Raw genomic sequence first — 18,053 nt, 5'->3', positions numbered from 1 at the left:
TGAATCACACCTTCTTTCTTTACATGCTGAGGACAGGCCATGTTTGTATTAAAAACAAGATACCTGCTAGGCTGTGAGCACATCACACATATAAGACAGATGGTGCCAAACACTTACTCATTTTCACTCATTACTGGGTCTCTTTTTAATGGCAATATGACATGAAATTAATATTTAATCATGTTTACATTATGACACAACATTTAGGTGAATCTCTCATCTAAATAGTAACAATTTACTACCAAACTCATTCTTGTGGCCTATACTCAGGGGCGGGCTGGCCCTGGTGGCAGGGGGGCAACGCCCCTCCGGGCCGCTCGGTCAGACCGCTATTAGGGCCGGGGGGTAGGCCGGCCGGCCAGCCGCCCCCCGGGTGCAATATAGAAAATTTTCACCGGTGGCCGCATCTGATTACATCAGATGCGGCCGCGTCAGCACACAGGCGGCCGCACCACATGACAGGGGATGCGGCCGCGTCATCAATGACGCGGCCGCATCCCGTTTTATGTGATACGGCCGTCTGTGTGCCCCCCGGCCATCACTCTCCCAGCCCGCGCCTGCCTATACTGCACCCATGTAGCTTTCACTTTTGGAAGTCTCTTGAGTACCTAATAGCTGGTGAGGCATTGAATATTTAAGTAACTGCCCACCAAGGAAAATGTGTGTGGAATTTTGTCAACTATATCCAGAGATGGTTCTACAATTCTTTCAGCAATTGAAAACAGCATTACCAATCCCTAAGCACTACTGGATTGATGGACTGATCTTAACATTCCCAGCAAGCCTGGGTTAAAGACACTGCCCTAATAGAGGACTTAAACTGAGAACTGGGGCAGCACAGTGGCATAGTGGTTAGCACTTCTGCCTTACAGCACTGGGGTCATGAGTTCAATTCCCGACCGTGGCCTTATCTGTGTAGAGTTTATATGTTCTCCCTGTGTTTGCGTGGCATTCCCCCGGGTGCACCGGTTTCCTCCCACACCCCAAAAACATAATGGTAGGTTAATTGGCTGCTAACAAATTGACCCTAGTCTGTCTTTCTGTCTGTGTGTGTGTGTGTGTGTGTGTTAGGGAATTTAGACTGTAAGCCCCAATGGGGCAGGGACTGATGTGAGTGAGTTCTCTGTACAGCACTGCAGAATTAGTGGCGCTATATAAATAAATGGTAATAAAATAATAACATGTTCTAGCTGCCTATCACAGTGATAGACAATTATATATCATCTATAGAACGTAAGTGACACCACATGCTTCTGAAGAGACACCAGGCCAGAATGCACTTAGGTTAGTTACCCACTGGCTTTGGTATGGTATTGCTTTCAATGATCTCATACCCACTTGCGCCTAGAAGTGGTGACAGTGAATGTAATAGAGCAGGCGGCATCTTTTGGATTGTCTCTGCTCTATTTACTCGTGTTCACTGCAAGTGAACACAAGGGGGTCAATGGAATGTATGTTGGTGATAGCGGGAGGTACTGTATGGGGAACAGAGGAGAGATACACTGAGAGCCTGTCTCCTGTACCTTCTATTGTCACTGTGTGTCTCCCCAGATATCAGTGTATGGAGCAGCGACACTGTATAAGCAAAAGCAGGAAAGCAACCTAGCCAACAAGTAAATTAAACAGAATTAATCCTAATCATTTTCATTTCACTTGCCTCCCGCCATCCTTGACATTCTACCACCTCAGTTGAAGTACTCACCTAGGCTCATACAGAGACACCCCTGACTCAATTGAAAAAAATCACAGCCTGTTTACTAAGGCTAATATTGTAAAACCACAAATTCATTTGAGGATATATGTGGAGTAAGATAGTCAGGTAATAATAGAAAATGAAGACAGAACACTGCAGATAACCCAAAGATAGCAAACAGTGGCCACTTCTACAATGGATTGCAATCCTAACAGTGCACAACAACATTTTTATAATTAGTCATCCTTAGCAGTGTAATCATAAGCAGTCAACCAAGACCATATTATAAGTATAACCCCATCTCAACAAAAATATTCTGTTAACATAAAGTTTTAAAATGTCAGTTTTGAAATGGACAGAATGACTTGTGAGGGAACATCATTACTGGCTTTCTTATCTGGAAATGTCAGTGCTCACTTGAGATAAATGAAGACGAGAATTAAACCATTAAGTCAAACGGCTCCAGGCTCTCTATTTATTTCTAATAGCCCACTGAGCGATAATAAAAATGCTGTTAACAAATGTGTCTACATGCTCATCTACTATGGTCATTGGAAAGTTTTCAACATTAAAAAGCAAAATTAAATTTTCCAAGTTTACATGTTTTCACCAATTGAACGGTAAGTACAGTATCACCAAAATAATTGTTGAATTTATCCCTCTAAATTAAATTAAAGTAGCTCTCATCTCGCCCCCCTTCGCTCTGTTCTCAATGCTGCCGCTCGGCTTATTTTCCTTTCTCGCCGCTCCTCCTCTGTCTCCCCCCTCTACCAATCCCTTCACTGGCTCCCCTTCCCCTACAGAATCGTGTTTAAGCTCCTTACACTTACCTTCAAGGCCCTCTCCAACTCCACCGTTCCCTACATCTCCAGCCTCATCTCCATCCATGCTCCATCCCGCCCTCTGCGTTCGGCCAATGACCGCCGCCTCTCTTCTCCCCTGGTCACCTCCTCCCATGCTCGCATCCAAGACTTCTCCCGTGCTGCCCCCCTCCACTGGAACCAGCTCCCCCGCTCCATCAGAACTTCACCCAACTTGTCCAGCTTCAAACGGGCCTTAAAAACCCACCTCTTCCTTATAGCCTTCCAGTCCCCCACTTAACTGCTCTCCTTCCTGTCTCCCACCTACCTCCCTCCTCGTCGCTCTCCTCTCCCCCCCTCCCCTCTGTCTTTGCCTCCGCTCTCCCCCTTTCCTCCTCCTACCCTTGCGTCTCTGTCCGTCCTACACTCCCCGTTGTACGCTCCTTCGAGCAGGGCCTCCTCTCCTCCTGTTCTCCACCACCTTAACTCTGCTCTTCAGCTCCTTGTCTCTTCCGTGAGGCCCTTCTACCCCTCTAGCTACCCCGCTGGGGCTCTCGCCTGTCATCTAGCTGTAATTTGAGCTTCCGAGTTACTGTGCTTTTTGTTAACTGTTCCGTGATGTCTCACCCTGTACTGTATTTCTGTCTGTCCCTGTACGGCGCTACGGATACCTAGTGGCGCCCTATAAATAAATAATAATAATAATAATAATAATAGCTGCCCACGTTTCGATAAACCTTCCTCTTTAACTAGGACTACCCCCCATTTATCCTTTTGGTGGGGTGCCCATGGTACTCACATCATATGACCTGTCACCGGTCACCTGTGTCTGACAGTATGAAGAATAGGAGAGCTGCCAGTGGTGGTGGACTGGACATATCATAGCCATTCAAGCTGCTAAAACAGGGGTATACTGATTATGTAGTGGGAAATTATATTGAGCACAGTTCTTCTCCAGGCCCTTGCTACATTCACTACACACCTTAAATGCTGCATTTTTAATTTCCTGTCAGCATTAATATCGTCAGTCATAAGCAGACCGAGGCGGGGTTTCCTAGTGCCTGGAAAACCCCCTCCAAGACTGGGACACTGTATAATTGAGGTGGCTGGACCCTGCTCCCGCTTCATACAGCTCTGCTTGAAAAGGGAGAGCTGCGTGCACCTAACAGTAGTGCATGCAGCATTGCCCATGTATATTATGGGGGTAGGAAGAGTTGGAGAGCAGCCAAACACTGTCTAAAATTAAAGCCACGCCCCCATGCATGCTGCCCACGCCCACTGGTGGCGTGGTGTGGAAACTCCCCTCTACAAATCCTGCGTTTGCCCCTGGATGGATCAGTACAGGTAATGATTGCTGCTGCAAGGCTACATTGGGGAGCTAAAAAAATGTGGCTTGCCCAGAAGTAGTGAACACTTTTAACGTACACCGAGTAAATATAAAATAAAATGTGTCTCATAGCCTGACAGTACAGCTGTTATTAATTTCATGAGAAGCTCCAACCAACCTCTCATCATTTTTAACAATACCATCTTAAGTCTGTAAGAAAGCAATGCAATGCACCACACCATTTAAAATGTTTGCAGACTCATTAATCACTATTGAATGTGGCATCTGCTTGCAAAATGTAACCCCATATAATCAGAGGGAACACAGAAACAGGACGTGAGATCATTACTTACAGCAATCAGCTGGTAGGAGTTGTTCATCATGGCTATCAGCATGTTAAGTAATACAACCAAGGATATCACATTGTATGTTCCAAACATGGTGGCTCCAACAAATTCTGTGAACTCATGACGTGCCTTCACATTGGTGACATATAAGTTCAGGAGACCGAATACTGACCAGAACAAGGATTGCAAGGTCTCAAAAAGTCTGTAATATATAAAAAAAAGTTCATCAGTTCATATAGAAGAGCATACAATAAAGTGCAAAGAATTGGAACTGTCACCATGAAATAAAACCCCATTGTTGTATTTAAAGCATCAAATAAGTAAAATTGTTCACTGACCCCCGTGTTTTGGTTTTGGCAAAACCACCCTCATGTGTTTTGGTTTTGGATCCCTATTTTTTTCTAAAATCCCTATTTTTTTCTAAAATCACATAATTTGGCTCTTTTTTTGTTCCTACATTAATTATTAACCTCAATAACATTAATTTCCAGTCATTTCCAGTCAATTTTGCCAAGTGACAAGAACACTGCTACCCTGCTGTTTCTGTATGAGCAATGGTACTGGAGACTGGAGAGTGACAAGAACACTGCTACCCATGTTCCTGTGTGAGCAATGGCGCTAGATCTCCTAGGGAGGGAGGTACTTATGGAATCCAAAACCCGCAAGATTCCACAATGCAACAATGACGTTTTGCCTCGGTTCAGATCCAAGGACGCGCGAAAGTACCGAGCCGGCTCGCGAGCCATACCCGGATCCCCTAAATTCAGGTGGGCTCGGTTTTCTGAAAACCGAGCCCAAGCATCTCTACAATATAAAGTAAAATAAAATAGAATAAAAAATATTAAAACATGATTAACAATTAGTTTATTAGTTGGATTTACACAATAGATATGCAAAGAGAAGATCATCTGGGTCTCTTTTAAATGGCAACCCATGTGTTTTGCCCTGACCCAGTGTTGGCTAACCTGTGACACTCCAGGTGTTGCGAAACTACAAGTCCCAGCATGCTTTGCCAATATATAGCAGCTTATTGCTGGAAGAGTATGCTGGGACTTGTAGTTTCACAAACACCTGGAGTGTCACTGGTTAGCCAACACTGCCCTAATCCATAGGTTTATCCAGGCAAAACAGGACACAGTAAACCCACCCCAGATTTGTGCAAGGCATTTGTGTCCCATTCCACACAAAACATTCCCTAATCCATCCAACTACACCCAATTTCTTATGAAGCTCCATCCATTTCCTCACAATCCCTAGCCCTTACTTGGATTGCAAATCAGTACAGTCCTGTTGCAATCAGTGTAGTTGGGAGGTACAGGTTCTGCATTAGCCACATGGTCTGGATTTAGGAATTGTGTTTAATATCATTTTAAGACAATGCAATCAAGAGGAGCAAAATCTAAAAGAAAGAGCTTCATACATCAAGCACTTGTATATACAAATAACTCTGCCTCAAGTCCTAGTGGGCTGAGATGTACAAATTAATTATAGTGGATTTGTATATAAGGAAATAGGGTCAGGAGTGTGATAATGCTTTTCTTCTAAATATAAACTGCAAGTTCTATCATGCACCACTATTTATTCCGACAGCTAAGAGTATAATAACATACCTAAAACAAATCTCTCCTAAAGACTAGGGGCCTGATTCATTAAGGATCTTAGCTTGAGAAACTTCTTATTTCAGTCTCCTGGACAAAACCATGTTACAATGCAAGGTGTGCAAATTAGTATTCTGTTTTGCACATAAGTTAAATACTGACTGTTTTTTCATGCAGCACACAAATACTTGATAGCTTATTTGTACACTGATTTTTTTCTTTTCTGCCACTGCTGTGTGCCAATGTGTTCTAGTTGTGCTAGGAACTGCCGTGTGTTTGTCTCATTGCTCTGTCGCTTATCATCCAGCCAGGTCGCTGCACTATTTGTCCGAAAGTGTATAAAAATAATGTAATTAACTTTGCAGAGCTCAACATGTCACTACTAGTTTTTGTGTAAGTGATTGCCCTTTTTAAAATATTAAAAATGATCAGACATATTAAACTTTTCTGATAATTTTAACAGGACTATAACTCATCAAGGGGCCTATTTATCAAAGATCTCTCCCCTCTAATTTAGAGGTAAATCCCCGAAAACAGCAGTTTTCGGGGACTTACCACTAAATTACTATGTATTATTGCAGCATCGCAGCAGATATCTCATCGGTTTACTGAGCACTCCCCATAACAGTGTATGGGGAGTGCTCAGTAACGCTATGTATCAATGACTGATACTTAGTTTTCAATCATGGTAATGTACGCCATCTGAAGCTGGCGTACATTACCATAATTAGAAAGTTTCACTGAAAACAGCGCTGGGCTGCACAGCGCATGTGTGGAGGGATCATGTGATCCCTTCACACTTGCCAAAGGTTCCGTCAGACAGGGATCTCTGTGCGCATGCCCGAGTTTACTGGTCGGCGCACAGGGATTGAAAGAGGGGCGAGCAGCACCGCAGAGGGAGGAGAAGAGAAGACTTCAGTGAGAGGTAAGTGTTAATCTTCACAGGAGCAGCCGTTTTTCGGAACGGCTGTTCCTGTGTTGATTTTTTAATACATATGAGAAACTTTTCAATCCGCATCTATGCGATGAGGATTGAAAAGTTTCATTCATATTATGCGGTCATTGGTAAATAGACCCCCTAATGAGGTAGCAGTAGATATGCCTACAGTATGTGTAATAGACTAGATCTATGTCTCCAATCACTCCTCTCAGCAGTGTTCCAGAGCCAGTGATCTAACTGAACTAACTGAGCTAAATGAACTCAATGAGTCAAATGAGCCAAATGAAATAATCTTTTGAGCTAATCTTTTGACTGAACTAGATCAGAATGAACTAATTTCCAAAATTAACTAGATTTCCCATCACTATTCAGGAGCCTATTTTTGCAGAATTACACTTCGTCTTAGGCAAGCACATGAAATTTGCATGGCAAAATGGTGGTGTCTGCTAGGATGGTAAACTTTGAATGTTCTGATGGGAGAAGCTAGGCAGATGGGGGGCATATAAAAAAAAAAATCCTTTTGCACCTGTATATTTTCAGTTGGTAGCTGTGTGTTAATTCATAGACAGACACCAAGCTCGCTAATTTAAGGTGATGTGTGTGTGAAAAGCGTGAAAGTATATAGAATGAGACACTCAGCCATTAGTGTAGGGGAGAGGAGTTGAGAGCAGCCTAGTACTTTTGTATGGTGGCACACACTATTTGTCTTGATTGAACAAAGCCAAAAGTTGGGACGTATGTTGTAAGAACAGGGGTTCTTCAGGGTCATAAGGGAGGGCCTCAGCTGAGACCATGTGACTGCAAGTCAGGTAGAGACAGACTCTGGAGGCCAGTGATCTCCAGAAGTGACAGACAGGCAAAGAGAAGCAGGAGTCTAGGATAAAGGTGATTTTATGTAGGCATTTGTAGGCATTAGCTTATTCTAAATATATGTTTTTATAAGTTTTAGAACTATTTTATTGACCTGCTTTATCCTGACATTGGACTTTTCAGCGCAGTATAAGTACATGTATTCATATGTTCTAGAATTGTTTATTCAATTGTCTTTTATCTTATCTCAGCTAATAAATGTATAGGGATTAATAAATGAGATCTTTTATGCCATAGAGTATTGTCCAATCAGTAGAGGTTACCTACTACCATACATCTGGTACACCATACAATACATATTAGTATTTTAACTATTTAGTCAGTGAGCGCACAGGATAATTTTTGCTTGCTATTGTATTACTAGGGAGGGATCCCTGGTCCTGTTTGCAGCTCCTGCAACCATCAGGAGGTGAGCGCATAATCTTCACCCCCTTTTACCAGGAGCATTCAGAGTCAGACAGCCGGGGACCCACCAGGGTGCCAGGGAAATCCCCAGTGAGCCCTCTACCCGATGGCCCCGCCCCCTGCCTTAAGGATAACTAACAGGCCATCCTATTGATTGTGACTGCGAATCAACATTACAATTCATTCTTCCCCTCACTCCCTCCTGTCTCTTCTGCTGACCTTATCACATGTTGGGTGTGCACCATATGACATGTGCACCGTTCCATGTGTACAGCCAGGAAGAGGATACTGCCTATGTAGCACCGGAAGAAAGAAGGTAAGTGTGGAGAGAGGAGGGTGATTTTAATGTAATGTAATTGGGGAAGAGGCTCTTTCTCTCCTCCCTCCTATCCTACCACCTTTATTGCCATATACATCAGTATGCATGACACCCATAGAGATCAGCAGTAAACAGAGAATACTTCCCAACATTCCCACAAAGCTGTGCCGATCGGGATGGCAGAACAGAGTCCTCAAATCGGGACTGTCCCACCTAAATCAGAGAGGTTAGAAGGTATGTATACATTCACAAGAGGGCCATTCCTGATAGTGAACTCTAATCTACAAGAACAAACCTTTCCTATGTAGTCAGGAAGTGACCTGGCACCACTCAAATCAAAATGTTGTCTATTATGCTGTTTTACAATGTTTATTTCTGAAATAATCAGTATCTACCAGTTCTACAATAATTATGGTGAGAACTAGTTAATGGTGGTGCCTATTAATTTAAAGTGGGACTATTAAGTGTATGGGTGAGCTAATAATTGAGTCTGGGGAGAAGGAGGGTTATGTATTAAATCACTAGTTATTCAATGTTGGACTATTTAAGGAGGGAAATAGGTTTATTTACTAAATGTAGATACTAAAAATGTAATGGTTGGAAATAGGTCTATTTATTAAATGTAAATACTATTAATTTAATGTTTGGGCAGTTTTGGGGGGGAGGAAAATGGGTTTATCAATCAAATTTGAATGCTATTAATTTAATATCCAGGCTGGTTGCAGGGAGGGAGAACTAGTGGGCTCACTCTTTCCTAGGCATTCAATATTTCATGTGCCTATCTGCTTTTCCAAACAGGGCCCCAACATTCCAGGGTCCAGACAAACAGCTACTGAGCTTAAGACATGAGCAGCAGCAGATCGTGAAAACAACAACAGGTAGAAGAGAGCAGGACAATCTGCTAACTGATTCTGGTGGGTCAGACCCTATTTTGGATGACTCTTCCAGTCAGTCAGGATGCTGCGTGAACTATGGGGTAGGATCCACACTGTGCACTCTTATTATACATAGCATTCTTTATGTTACCTACTATGATGCTAGCCATGTCATCTATGACTGACCACACCCCTTCTAGTGGCTGCCATGCCTCCTAGCTACACACCCTCTGGTGGGCCATTCATGCCCCAGTCCAACACTGGGAGCATGCACTCCACATTACACTTTACCTACTAGTGTGTGTGTGTGTGTGTGTGTGTGTGTGTGTGTGTGTGTGTGTATATGGAAAAGACACTTCCAATCTATAGCGACAATGAATATGTGAAGACTCCATGACTACAAACAAATAAGCTATAAAGTTTATATTTCTGGTACACACATTCACTATTGGATGGGTTTGGTGTATATGGTATAAGCACGGAGGTTTATACACTGTTTCCTGTCCTATATACTTTTGACCACCCTGGCTCTGAGCCTGCTATGAGATCTGAAATATTCTTACAAATATTTAATATACGTGTTATAAATCCATCTATTGGTACGCATATTCTAGTTCCTATCAGTATTGCATTTATTTTCAAGGTACCACACTATTTGGGCGCCCAATCCATTCTCTTTTGTATATGTATATCAATGCAGTGAATTATTGTGATTTGTGTTTTATCACAAATATTACAGCTGTCATGGACAAGCTGTCTTGGACACATTTACTGCTGAGCTGCAAGTAACTTAGTAAAACTGTGAGCTCAGCATCCTGCTTTTCACGGGTGAGTGGCCTGCCATTTTCACTTAGACATTTCTTGAGAAACATTGCAAGAGGTTGATATTTTGTGTTGTGTGTCTGCTCACTTTGCTAGGAACAGTTTGTGTTCGTGCAGATTTAGAAACAGAGTTCACTTGTCAGCACGGTTGCCTTCTCCTTTGAATCTGCAAGCTAAAATGACAAAGGTCTATGGAGACATCCTGCGTCATGTTATTTCATAGCCATTTAAAGGCGAGAACATCATTTGGCGGGCACCAGCTTGTGACTGTACGGACTGGGTGAACACTGCTTAACCCATCCTCTATTCATAGAGCGAAAGGCTTCTCATGCAAGTAATCATTGCTCAAGTGAAAAGATCTGCACAAATGAGGCAGCCAAGTCAAAGCAGTGATAGCTCTTATCTGTAGGACTTTTGTTCATAAACTGGTGGACTACAGCTGCAAAATATTAAAACACATTTATTTTATCCTAGCACTGCTTGTGATCCAAGTACTGATATAGTGATCATCAGGGCCAGAAGTAGGGGTTATGCGGCACATGCCACCGACTCAGAATCACTCCAACTATCAGTGAATACTGACAATGACAATCAGAGTGGCTCTGAGCTTCTACTCCTGAACATAATTATGGTGCCCCTGGGTGTCTAAATACAGGGGACACTACCCAGGGATCACCTAAGTGATTTGTTTCACAGCAATCACTGTGCTTCTGGTGACTAGCCCACCCAATGGTCCTGTCACCTTATTCTACGTGCTGTGGAACAGTGGTTTCTTTCACACCTCCCCCTCTCTCTTCTCCCACTCTCCTCTCCTTCCTTTTTTCTGTTCCCCTTCCCTTTCCCTTACTCCTCGCTCTCTTTTTTCAGAGACTGAAGTGGGCTGGTGGGTAAAGGCCTTATTCTTGAATAGATCCACTGTCCCAGGAGCAACTAAAAAAAAAGCAAAAAATATTTATTTAACATCAGGGTTTCCCCTTACCCCAAGTACAGTATCTCACAGGTAGTATCTCCTATAGACTAGATCTACACATAGGTACTATTGTTTTTCAAATTCTAGGCTCCAGGATGAAAATACAATCCGAAGCCTATAACCACCAGGTGAACGGCCGCCCACAGTGGGGATTTACGAGGGCATTTCTTATCCAAGGTATTTTATTTACCTGAAATCTCACAGACTTGTTAGCAGTAATGATATAATACTCACAAATTCAACCTCAAAATAAAAGGCCCAGATGGAAACTTTCAGTGTAGGCGGTGATATAGCTGAAACTACGTTCCCTGCCATGCATGGTGACAATTATTTATTAGTAGTTTTCTGAAGTGGGCTGTTATTAACAAGGGGAACAGAACAGAACATTTTCTAGAAATGCAGATTAGTCTCACAATTTACAGTTTCAATCAGACCTTCGGCCGATCACTTGAGGTAAGGTCTAGTTCCTATTGCTGGACATCGGGCGCTCCCTGTCTCCTTACAATCACCTTAAGTCTCAACAATTTATCTCCAAAGGAGAGGAGAACTATGTTGGACTCGCCCATATCATACGCCAGCTCAGATTCGGGCAGAAATTCCAACAGTCAAAACCAGGGCAAACAACTCGCTGGGCTTCAAACCTGCACCATTTTTAACTGGGAGTTCCTCTCAACACTCCAGACCAGCATATTTATCAGAGTGAACCCAGCACGAGATGGAAGTAAACGACCCCACAAAAGCAATCCGGATCAACGGACACAAAGTAGAGATCCCTCAGCACAGCGATTACCCCACTGTCAGGACTATAAATTTCCAATCACTTACATTCCTGTTGCGTTTTGCATACCCCAACTTATAAATTTTCACACTGCCACTTCTAACTTTCCATATATATATATATATATATATATATATATATATATATATAGCAGCGTTATGGGCTAGTAGCTAGCACTTCTGCCTGTCAGCACTGTTCAGTGGATCGGACCCTGGCAAAGACCTCCTGTGTTAAAGCAGCTTACCAAGGTTGTACAAGGAGCAGAATCCAGAAACAGAACTAGCTCCCTCTTTACATCTTGCATATGGAGTGATTGCAACTACTAACAGCCTATTCTCTTGAACAGAACTGAAGTTAACCACTGACATTTCCAATATTCCAACAAAGCATTGTGAGAAATTATAAAACAAAATGATGGCACATCTGATCACTGAATTAACACATTGTAATGATGCTTTGTGGCAGATGTAAGTTAATCACAAGTGAAATATGACTTTTTAGCATCATTCCATCATAGATGCAGGTCAATGCATTGGATATTACTTCACCGCCCTATATTCTTCACTACACTATATTTCACAATTGCATAGCATCACCCCTGCAAACAGCATACAAGGCAAGTGGTTTATCAAAGCTTTATAGACAGTAGGTGATTTATTGTACCTAAACTGCTCATAGCATCCTCATTTGGCTGACAAACTGCTACAATGTTAATAGAAATGACACCTCAGCCATTATCTATGGCCAATGCACAGAATTTATTTTCCAAAGCTCCTAACCACAGGAGCCTGTGAATAATCATGTGTTGTAGACATCTCACAAGAGTGGAAAAACATGCTCTCTCTCCTTAAAATGAATGAATACACTGCATAGTGATGAGACATGTAACCTTGAGTGCAATGCGTTGATGGCACATGTCATAGTGAGCAGACTTCAAGGTCTAACAATGTTTCAATTGCACTATTATAGACATTGCATGGCAGTGGCCAAATATAACTAAGGGGGTAAATATATAGATTAAGCTTCATCACCTTTTAATGTGAAGTTGATCCTAACTTATTACTATTTATACTTGTAATAATAGCAAAATCAGGAATAATTCTAAAGAAACCTCTTATGGTGAACAAAAAACTGAGCTAATTCCGGTGATCAATGAACAAAACACAGGGTAATATATTGACATTACTCAAATCTGCAAATCTGTACATAACGTCATAGCAACCGGTATACAAAGCACAGTCGCTCGTATCAGTCCATTGCTTTCACTGTGGCGAAACTCCCGCCCACCATCAAAGCTTCAGCAACTTCAGAAGAAAGTGATGCTGGAAGGTGACCTACTCTGCTACTAGTATAATATACTGGGAACTGCTACTTATAATATGCTGACTGTGATCATCAAGGCACTGCAGGTTATATTGTGCTAGGTATAGTAAACTATATGCTAATGTCTTGGTCACTTAGGTAATACACTTATACACATTTTTTTACGCTTTTTGTGGATTTTACATTTGCCCAACATTTTGTTTAGCCTAGCATGATAATTATTTAGCTCACACTTTGTTGAACTTGCCATACGTATTATCCAGTTTACATTTTGTTGGGCATGATTATTAATTGTGCCAGCATATTATCAGAAGAACAAAGCATGGGCATTAGGAGTACGGACTACATCGCTGGGGAAGCCCCGCCCTCCACACTAAATTTTACTATGAGACCTGGTCATGTAGCTTTCTGATCCTACATACTACCCCCTGCAGTTATTTGGATGGACAGTAATAAAAATGAAGTATCCTATGAAACAAAATAGAAACAGTGAGCTATGCCTCTCTTACCATATTGTACTCTCTAAACTTTAAAAATAAATAATTATTGGTTAATTTGCATCTAATTTTCTCATTAAAAAAATAATTAACTGAAAAGAGTTATTTTTGTTGCCAGATTTGGCCTGGAACTCAATCTTCTTCTTTTTTCCACAAGGTGGGTGACTCAGTGCAGGCTCAACAAAATTCAAAGCGGGTAATTCAAGTCCTAGTGATGTCCCATCAGAGCCTTGCGTGATGAGGCTCCGCAGGATGTTATGCCAGCAAAGCATTGTTTCCCTTTCCGTACTACCTGGAAGTGTGCACAGGCTCACATCACTCTACGCTCAGACGGGACTTTGTGTTGAACTGAATTCCTCCCAATATTTAGGTGTATTAAAATGCCCGGCCTATTATGTCACACAAACAGTTCTTAACTCTGAATATACCTAATAGTTTCTATCAGCGCACCATTGGCACCATCAGCAGCAACAAAACTGCAGTTACGGCCTTTATTTTGTTTCTATTTCGTCAGCAGCCTTTGACATATGGGGTCTCCTTCACTTCTGCCACACACGGTTTACCTTGAAATTGACCTACACAGGGCAAGACATTTAAAGACTAATCTGAGAGTGGGCAGGAAATATGACAAAGTGCATCACTGCAAATAAGAGATGTGTGCATGGTGATAAGGTCCATGGCTGAAATGAGCCTCAACATTTTTGCTCAGTCTAATCAAGATACACTAAGAACTCCAGCTTCCATTGGGAGGATGTTGCTGTCGTGGTTGACCCAGTATATTAGTGAGAGAGAAATGAACTCTCTCACTGTTAGGAACCCCGCTAGCCGACACTACACAACCCGGAGTCTACTCTACCAGTCAGGTATTCACTGGAGCCCCTGATGGTGGGGACAGACTGGGCTGCGGGCTGGCGGAGGGTCGTGATGTGTGCACCGGCTAGGGAGAACCCAGGCCAGCGGAGTGGAGTCCAAGCAGAGGTCAGAGGCCGGCAGCAGACAACGGTATCAAGGAACAAGCTGAGGTCAGAGGTCACAAGCAGACAGGGAGGTAAGTATTCAAGCCAGAGGTCAGGGTCACGAGATTCACAAGCAGGGTCCAAATTGAAGCCAAGGGTCATACACGGGTAAGCAGTAACAAGGTCCAATAGACAGGAACAAGCAGGGAGCAGGCTAGCAGACTGGATACAGAACTATAACCGGCAATGAGGCAGCAGACCTCATTGCCTTAAATACCCAGCTGAACCAATCACACGTTGAACACACTCCTGCAGGTTAATAAAGCAGTAACTAGCAGAGCCAATCAGGGCTTGCCCCTGGCCTGCACAGTTGCAGGCTAATGCCTGTAATTGCCTCCCATAACCCGCCCATATTAATTAGCCCACAGGCTGTAGAATGAACGCTGCGCCCGGCCTCCTCTTATTGCCGGGACGCAGCGCTGAAGCGTCTCCTGGTTGCCCCGGCAACGACCGGGTTATAGCCGGAACTGACGTCCCGGTTGCCATAGCGACGGCCGGGACGCGGGTGAGTGAGTCGCGGCGGCTGGGCACCGCCGCGGCTCGTAACACTCACTAAGAATTTTTACTAAAAGCAGGTCTGGGAGGCTGACTGAGGCTGTCATGGTCATTTTAACATAAGGTTTGGCGCTAATATATGTAGGGACACCAGGGGGTAAATGTATGAATGTCCGATTTCTGCAAGTCACCGGAAATCAGCGATTTTGCAGTGAAAATTTAAAGCGGCGATGGCTTGTAAAGGTAAGTTTGCCTTTACAAGCCATCGCCCCTTTAAATTATCACTGCAAAGTCACCGATTTCCGGTGACTTGCAGAAATCGGACATTCATACATTTACCACCAGGTGTTCTGAAAATGCCAGAATGGCCAGATTGCCAATCCGAACCACATAATGTCTCGGCCGAGGTGTTATGCTTTATAACAATACAAATTAAATAAAATAGTATATGGGGAAATATATGATACATTGACTATTAGATAGCCGTGGTCTTTGTAAGTAAAGGCTTGTACACCTAACTGCAACAATGCATCTTTTCCATTGTGATTTAAATTTCCATATATACTGTGAATGTACTTAGCTTTTTTGTAGTTTATTTTAATGTTAAGATTGGTAATAATGGCAATTATTACTGCAAATTGCTATTAGTGGTAGTGGGTTCTTATGTAGTAGGACAGAGTACATACCATCCAACACAGACACTACATTAACCATATAAGCATATGCCTAGGGAAGCACTGTTCAGGGGCAGCTTTTTTTTTTTTTTAGTTTTATCCAAACTTTATTGACTTTTTTTCCTTTGTTTTTTATCTTCATGGTCTCAACCAGCCCCTATTTTCTCCTTAAACATAATGTTCTTATTGTCTGTTCATATTGTGTACAGCATTAACCAATAACCTTTGCCTGATGGATGATAGACTATTGTGAATACTTTGCTGACTCTGTATGATAGAGGCATACTCTGTATGATAGAGCCATACATGTACATTGGTCTGTAAAAGAGAGAACTGGTTAGAATGGGATGGGTCTTACGTGGAGAAGGCGTTGTTCTGTTTCTCACAGCGAATTCCTTTGCAGTTGTTAGGTTCCTCAGAGGCACTAGTCTCATAATAAAAGTAGAGTTGGTTTAGTCCATTGGCAAAGGCCAGAAGCACCAGGCAGTAGATGAAGAGGAATTTGAGAATGTCCAGCAGCATCCGCCCCAGTGAAATCTGCAGGGGGCCAAGATGGGAGTTTGCTGTGAACAGTGAGATGAGGCGCAGGGAGCTCAGGATATTGGATATTGCAAAGAGTGCTTCGGCAATTAGCGTGGGATGCCACATATCCCATTCGTCCCTTGGCCGTGAGCCGTTGTACTGAGGAAATAAATACAGGAACAAGCTGTAAATTATCCAAGTTGAGTCACACAGAAACCATCCTAGGGCTTGTGCCAAATGGTGAATTTAATCAATGGTTGCATTGCCCTTCTCCCTCAGGAAATGTCATCTTTTACTTGTAATGAAGGACTCAAATATGACTTATCTGTGTCCCCACTTTGCAAGGTCAAAACAACAAGTAGATTAAAATCCCAAGCCGGCTTAGTAACAGATACTGGGTTTTTAATATAAGACCATCTTACAGGCAGGTAACATCTTGTTTGATACTGGAATTGTGCTTCATGGCTATAGATAGGCTTGACACCTGTTCACAAGCAATCCCAAGCAGTGAAACTGGCAAATTAAATATATTAACATGGAAAAGGTACATTCTGCGTAATTAGACATCTATTAAATGGAAATGTGACAATGCCAGGAAAAATTATTTGGAACACAGCAGACATTTAAACATAATAGCTAAAACCAGTCAACAGAGCCTGTAGTACTTGGACATCAAGCTAAAAAGGACTTATTAATGTGTGTGTGTGTGTGTGTGTGCACGCTGGCCTTTGGAAAGGTGAATTAAACAAGGCAAGAAAGGCAGCACAGAGTATATATAGAAGATGAAAAGTATACATTTGTTAATCTTGCCTTGAAAAGGCAAAATGACATATCCCTGTAAATAAGAGTTCTGCAGATTGGATTTCAAGGACAAACCTGAAGGCAGCACACTACTCCACTCAACTCATTTACTTAATAACACCTGTACTAAATCTCCTCCCTTCCAAATAATATTATTTGGCAGCCCAAGCACTTGCTTTATTTAGCAGGGTCCTGGCACCCAAATATAGGTTTTGGTGCTGCTCAGCCCTCTCCACAGCAGGAGTGATCCAACATAAATCTTCATTCAAAGCATTAGAGCCACTGTGTCAGATCTCCCCTACTACAGGTGAGATTATCAGCACAGTATCCGGTTATATGTGTTCCTGATAAATAGAACAAATGGTAAGGGTCCCAGGGAAGGGGTACCAACATGCTATTGTTGTAAAATGAGGGGTTTGGTACAGGGTTATTTATAGTGGAAATATCATTTAATAATCTCCACATCTGTAAAACACAGACTATAACAGCTATACACAGAAGTGTAAAACTACAGGCCTGTTTTGCAAATGCTGTTTTTTGTTTCATGACATCACTGACCTTTTTTTGCATCATTGCACCAGTTTTATAGGAAACTGCATGGATTTATGGGTCAAGATGGTAGCGTCTGTGGGTATGCAAAATGTAATATCATCCTATAGGAGATTGGGAATGTTCCTGTCTGACTGCATGGTTGCTCCTACTAATGCCCACAGATATGTCCAGCCTTTTGCCAACATGCATATTTCCAGCTGTACCCACAAATGGTTGTGCAGAGCATCTGTCTAGGGTCAGTTCCAAAATCCAGAATGAGGGCATTCCCTTTACCATGCACGAGATGGACAATAATGGTCCTTTGCTAAAAGATAAATGGCACACCTGCATATTTTGTGGTTTCTAAATGACTGTTAATATAAATTTTCCAATTCATATTTTCTTTGAATCCTCTGGTGAGGCTATTGCAGGCACTGATATCTGTGAGCA

The 18,053-nt window shown here is 42.4% G+C and overlaps 1 protein-coding gene across 1 annotated transcript in view; it reads right to left on the bottom strand.

Moving 5' to 3' along the window:
- Nucleotides 1–18,053, bottom strand: part of TRPC5 (transient receptor potential cation channel subfamily C member 5) — a 262,565-nt gene that overhangs the window by 20,064 nt on the left and 224,448 nt on the right. Inside the window, exons 6-7 of the mRNA XM_075184312.1 lie at nucleotides 16,108–16,430; nucleotides 4,174–4,369 (exon numbers count right to left, since the gene is read on the bottom strand). Of these exons, the coding sequence (XP_075040413.1) occupies nucleotides 4,174–4,369; nucleotides 16,108–16,430 (519 nt within the window). The remainder of the gene's footprint in view (nucleotides 1–4,173; nucleotides 4,370–16,107; nucleotides 16,431–18,053) is intronic.

This window comes from Mixophyes fleayi, chromosome 9 (genome assembly GCF_038048845.1).
Source record: "Mixophyes fleayi isolate aMixFle1 chromosome 9, aMixFle1.hap1, whole genome shotgun sequence".
In the NCBI taxonomy this organism is placed as follows: domain Eukaryota; kingdom Metazoa; phylum Chordata; class Amphibia; order Anura; family Limnodynastidae; genus Mixophyes; species Mixophyes fleayi.
Note: the sequence above shows the minus strand (reverse complement) of the source record. Positions and strands in the feature narration are given on the sequence as shown.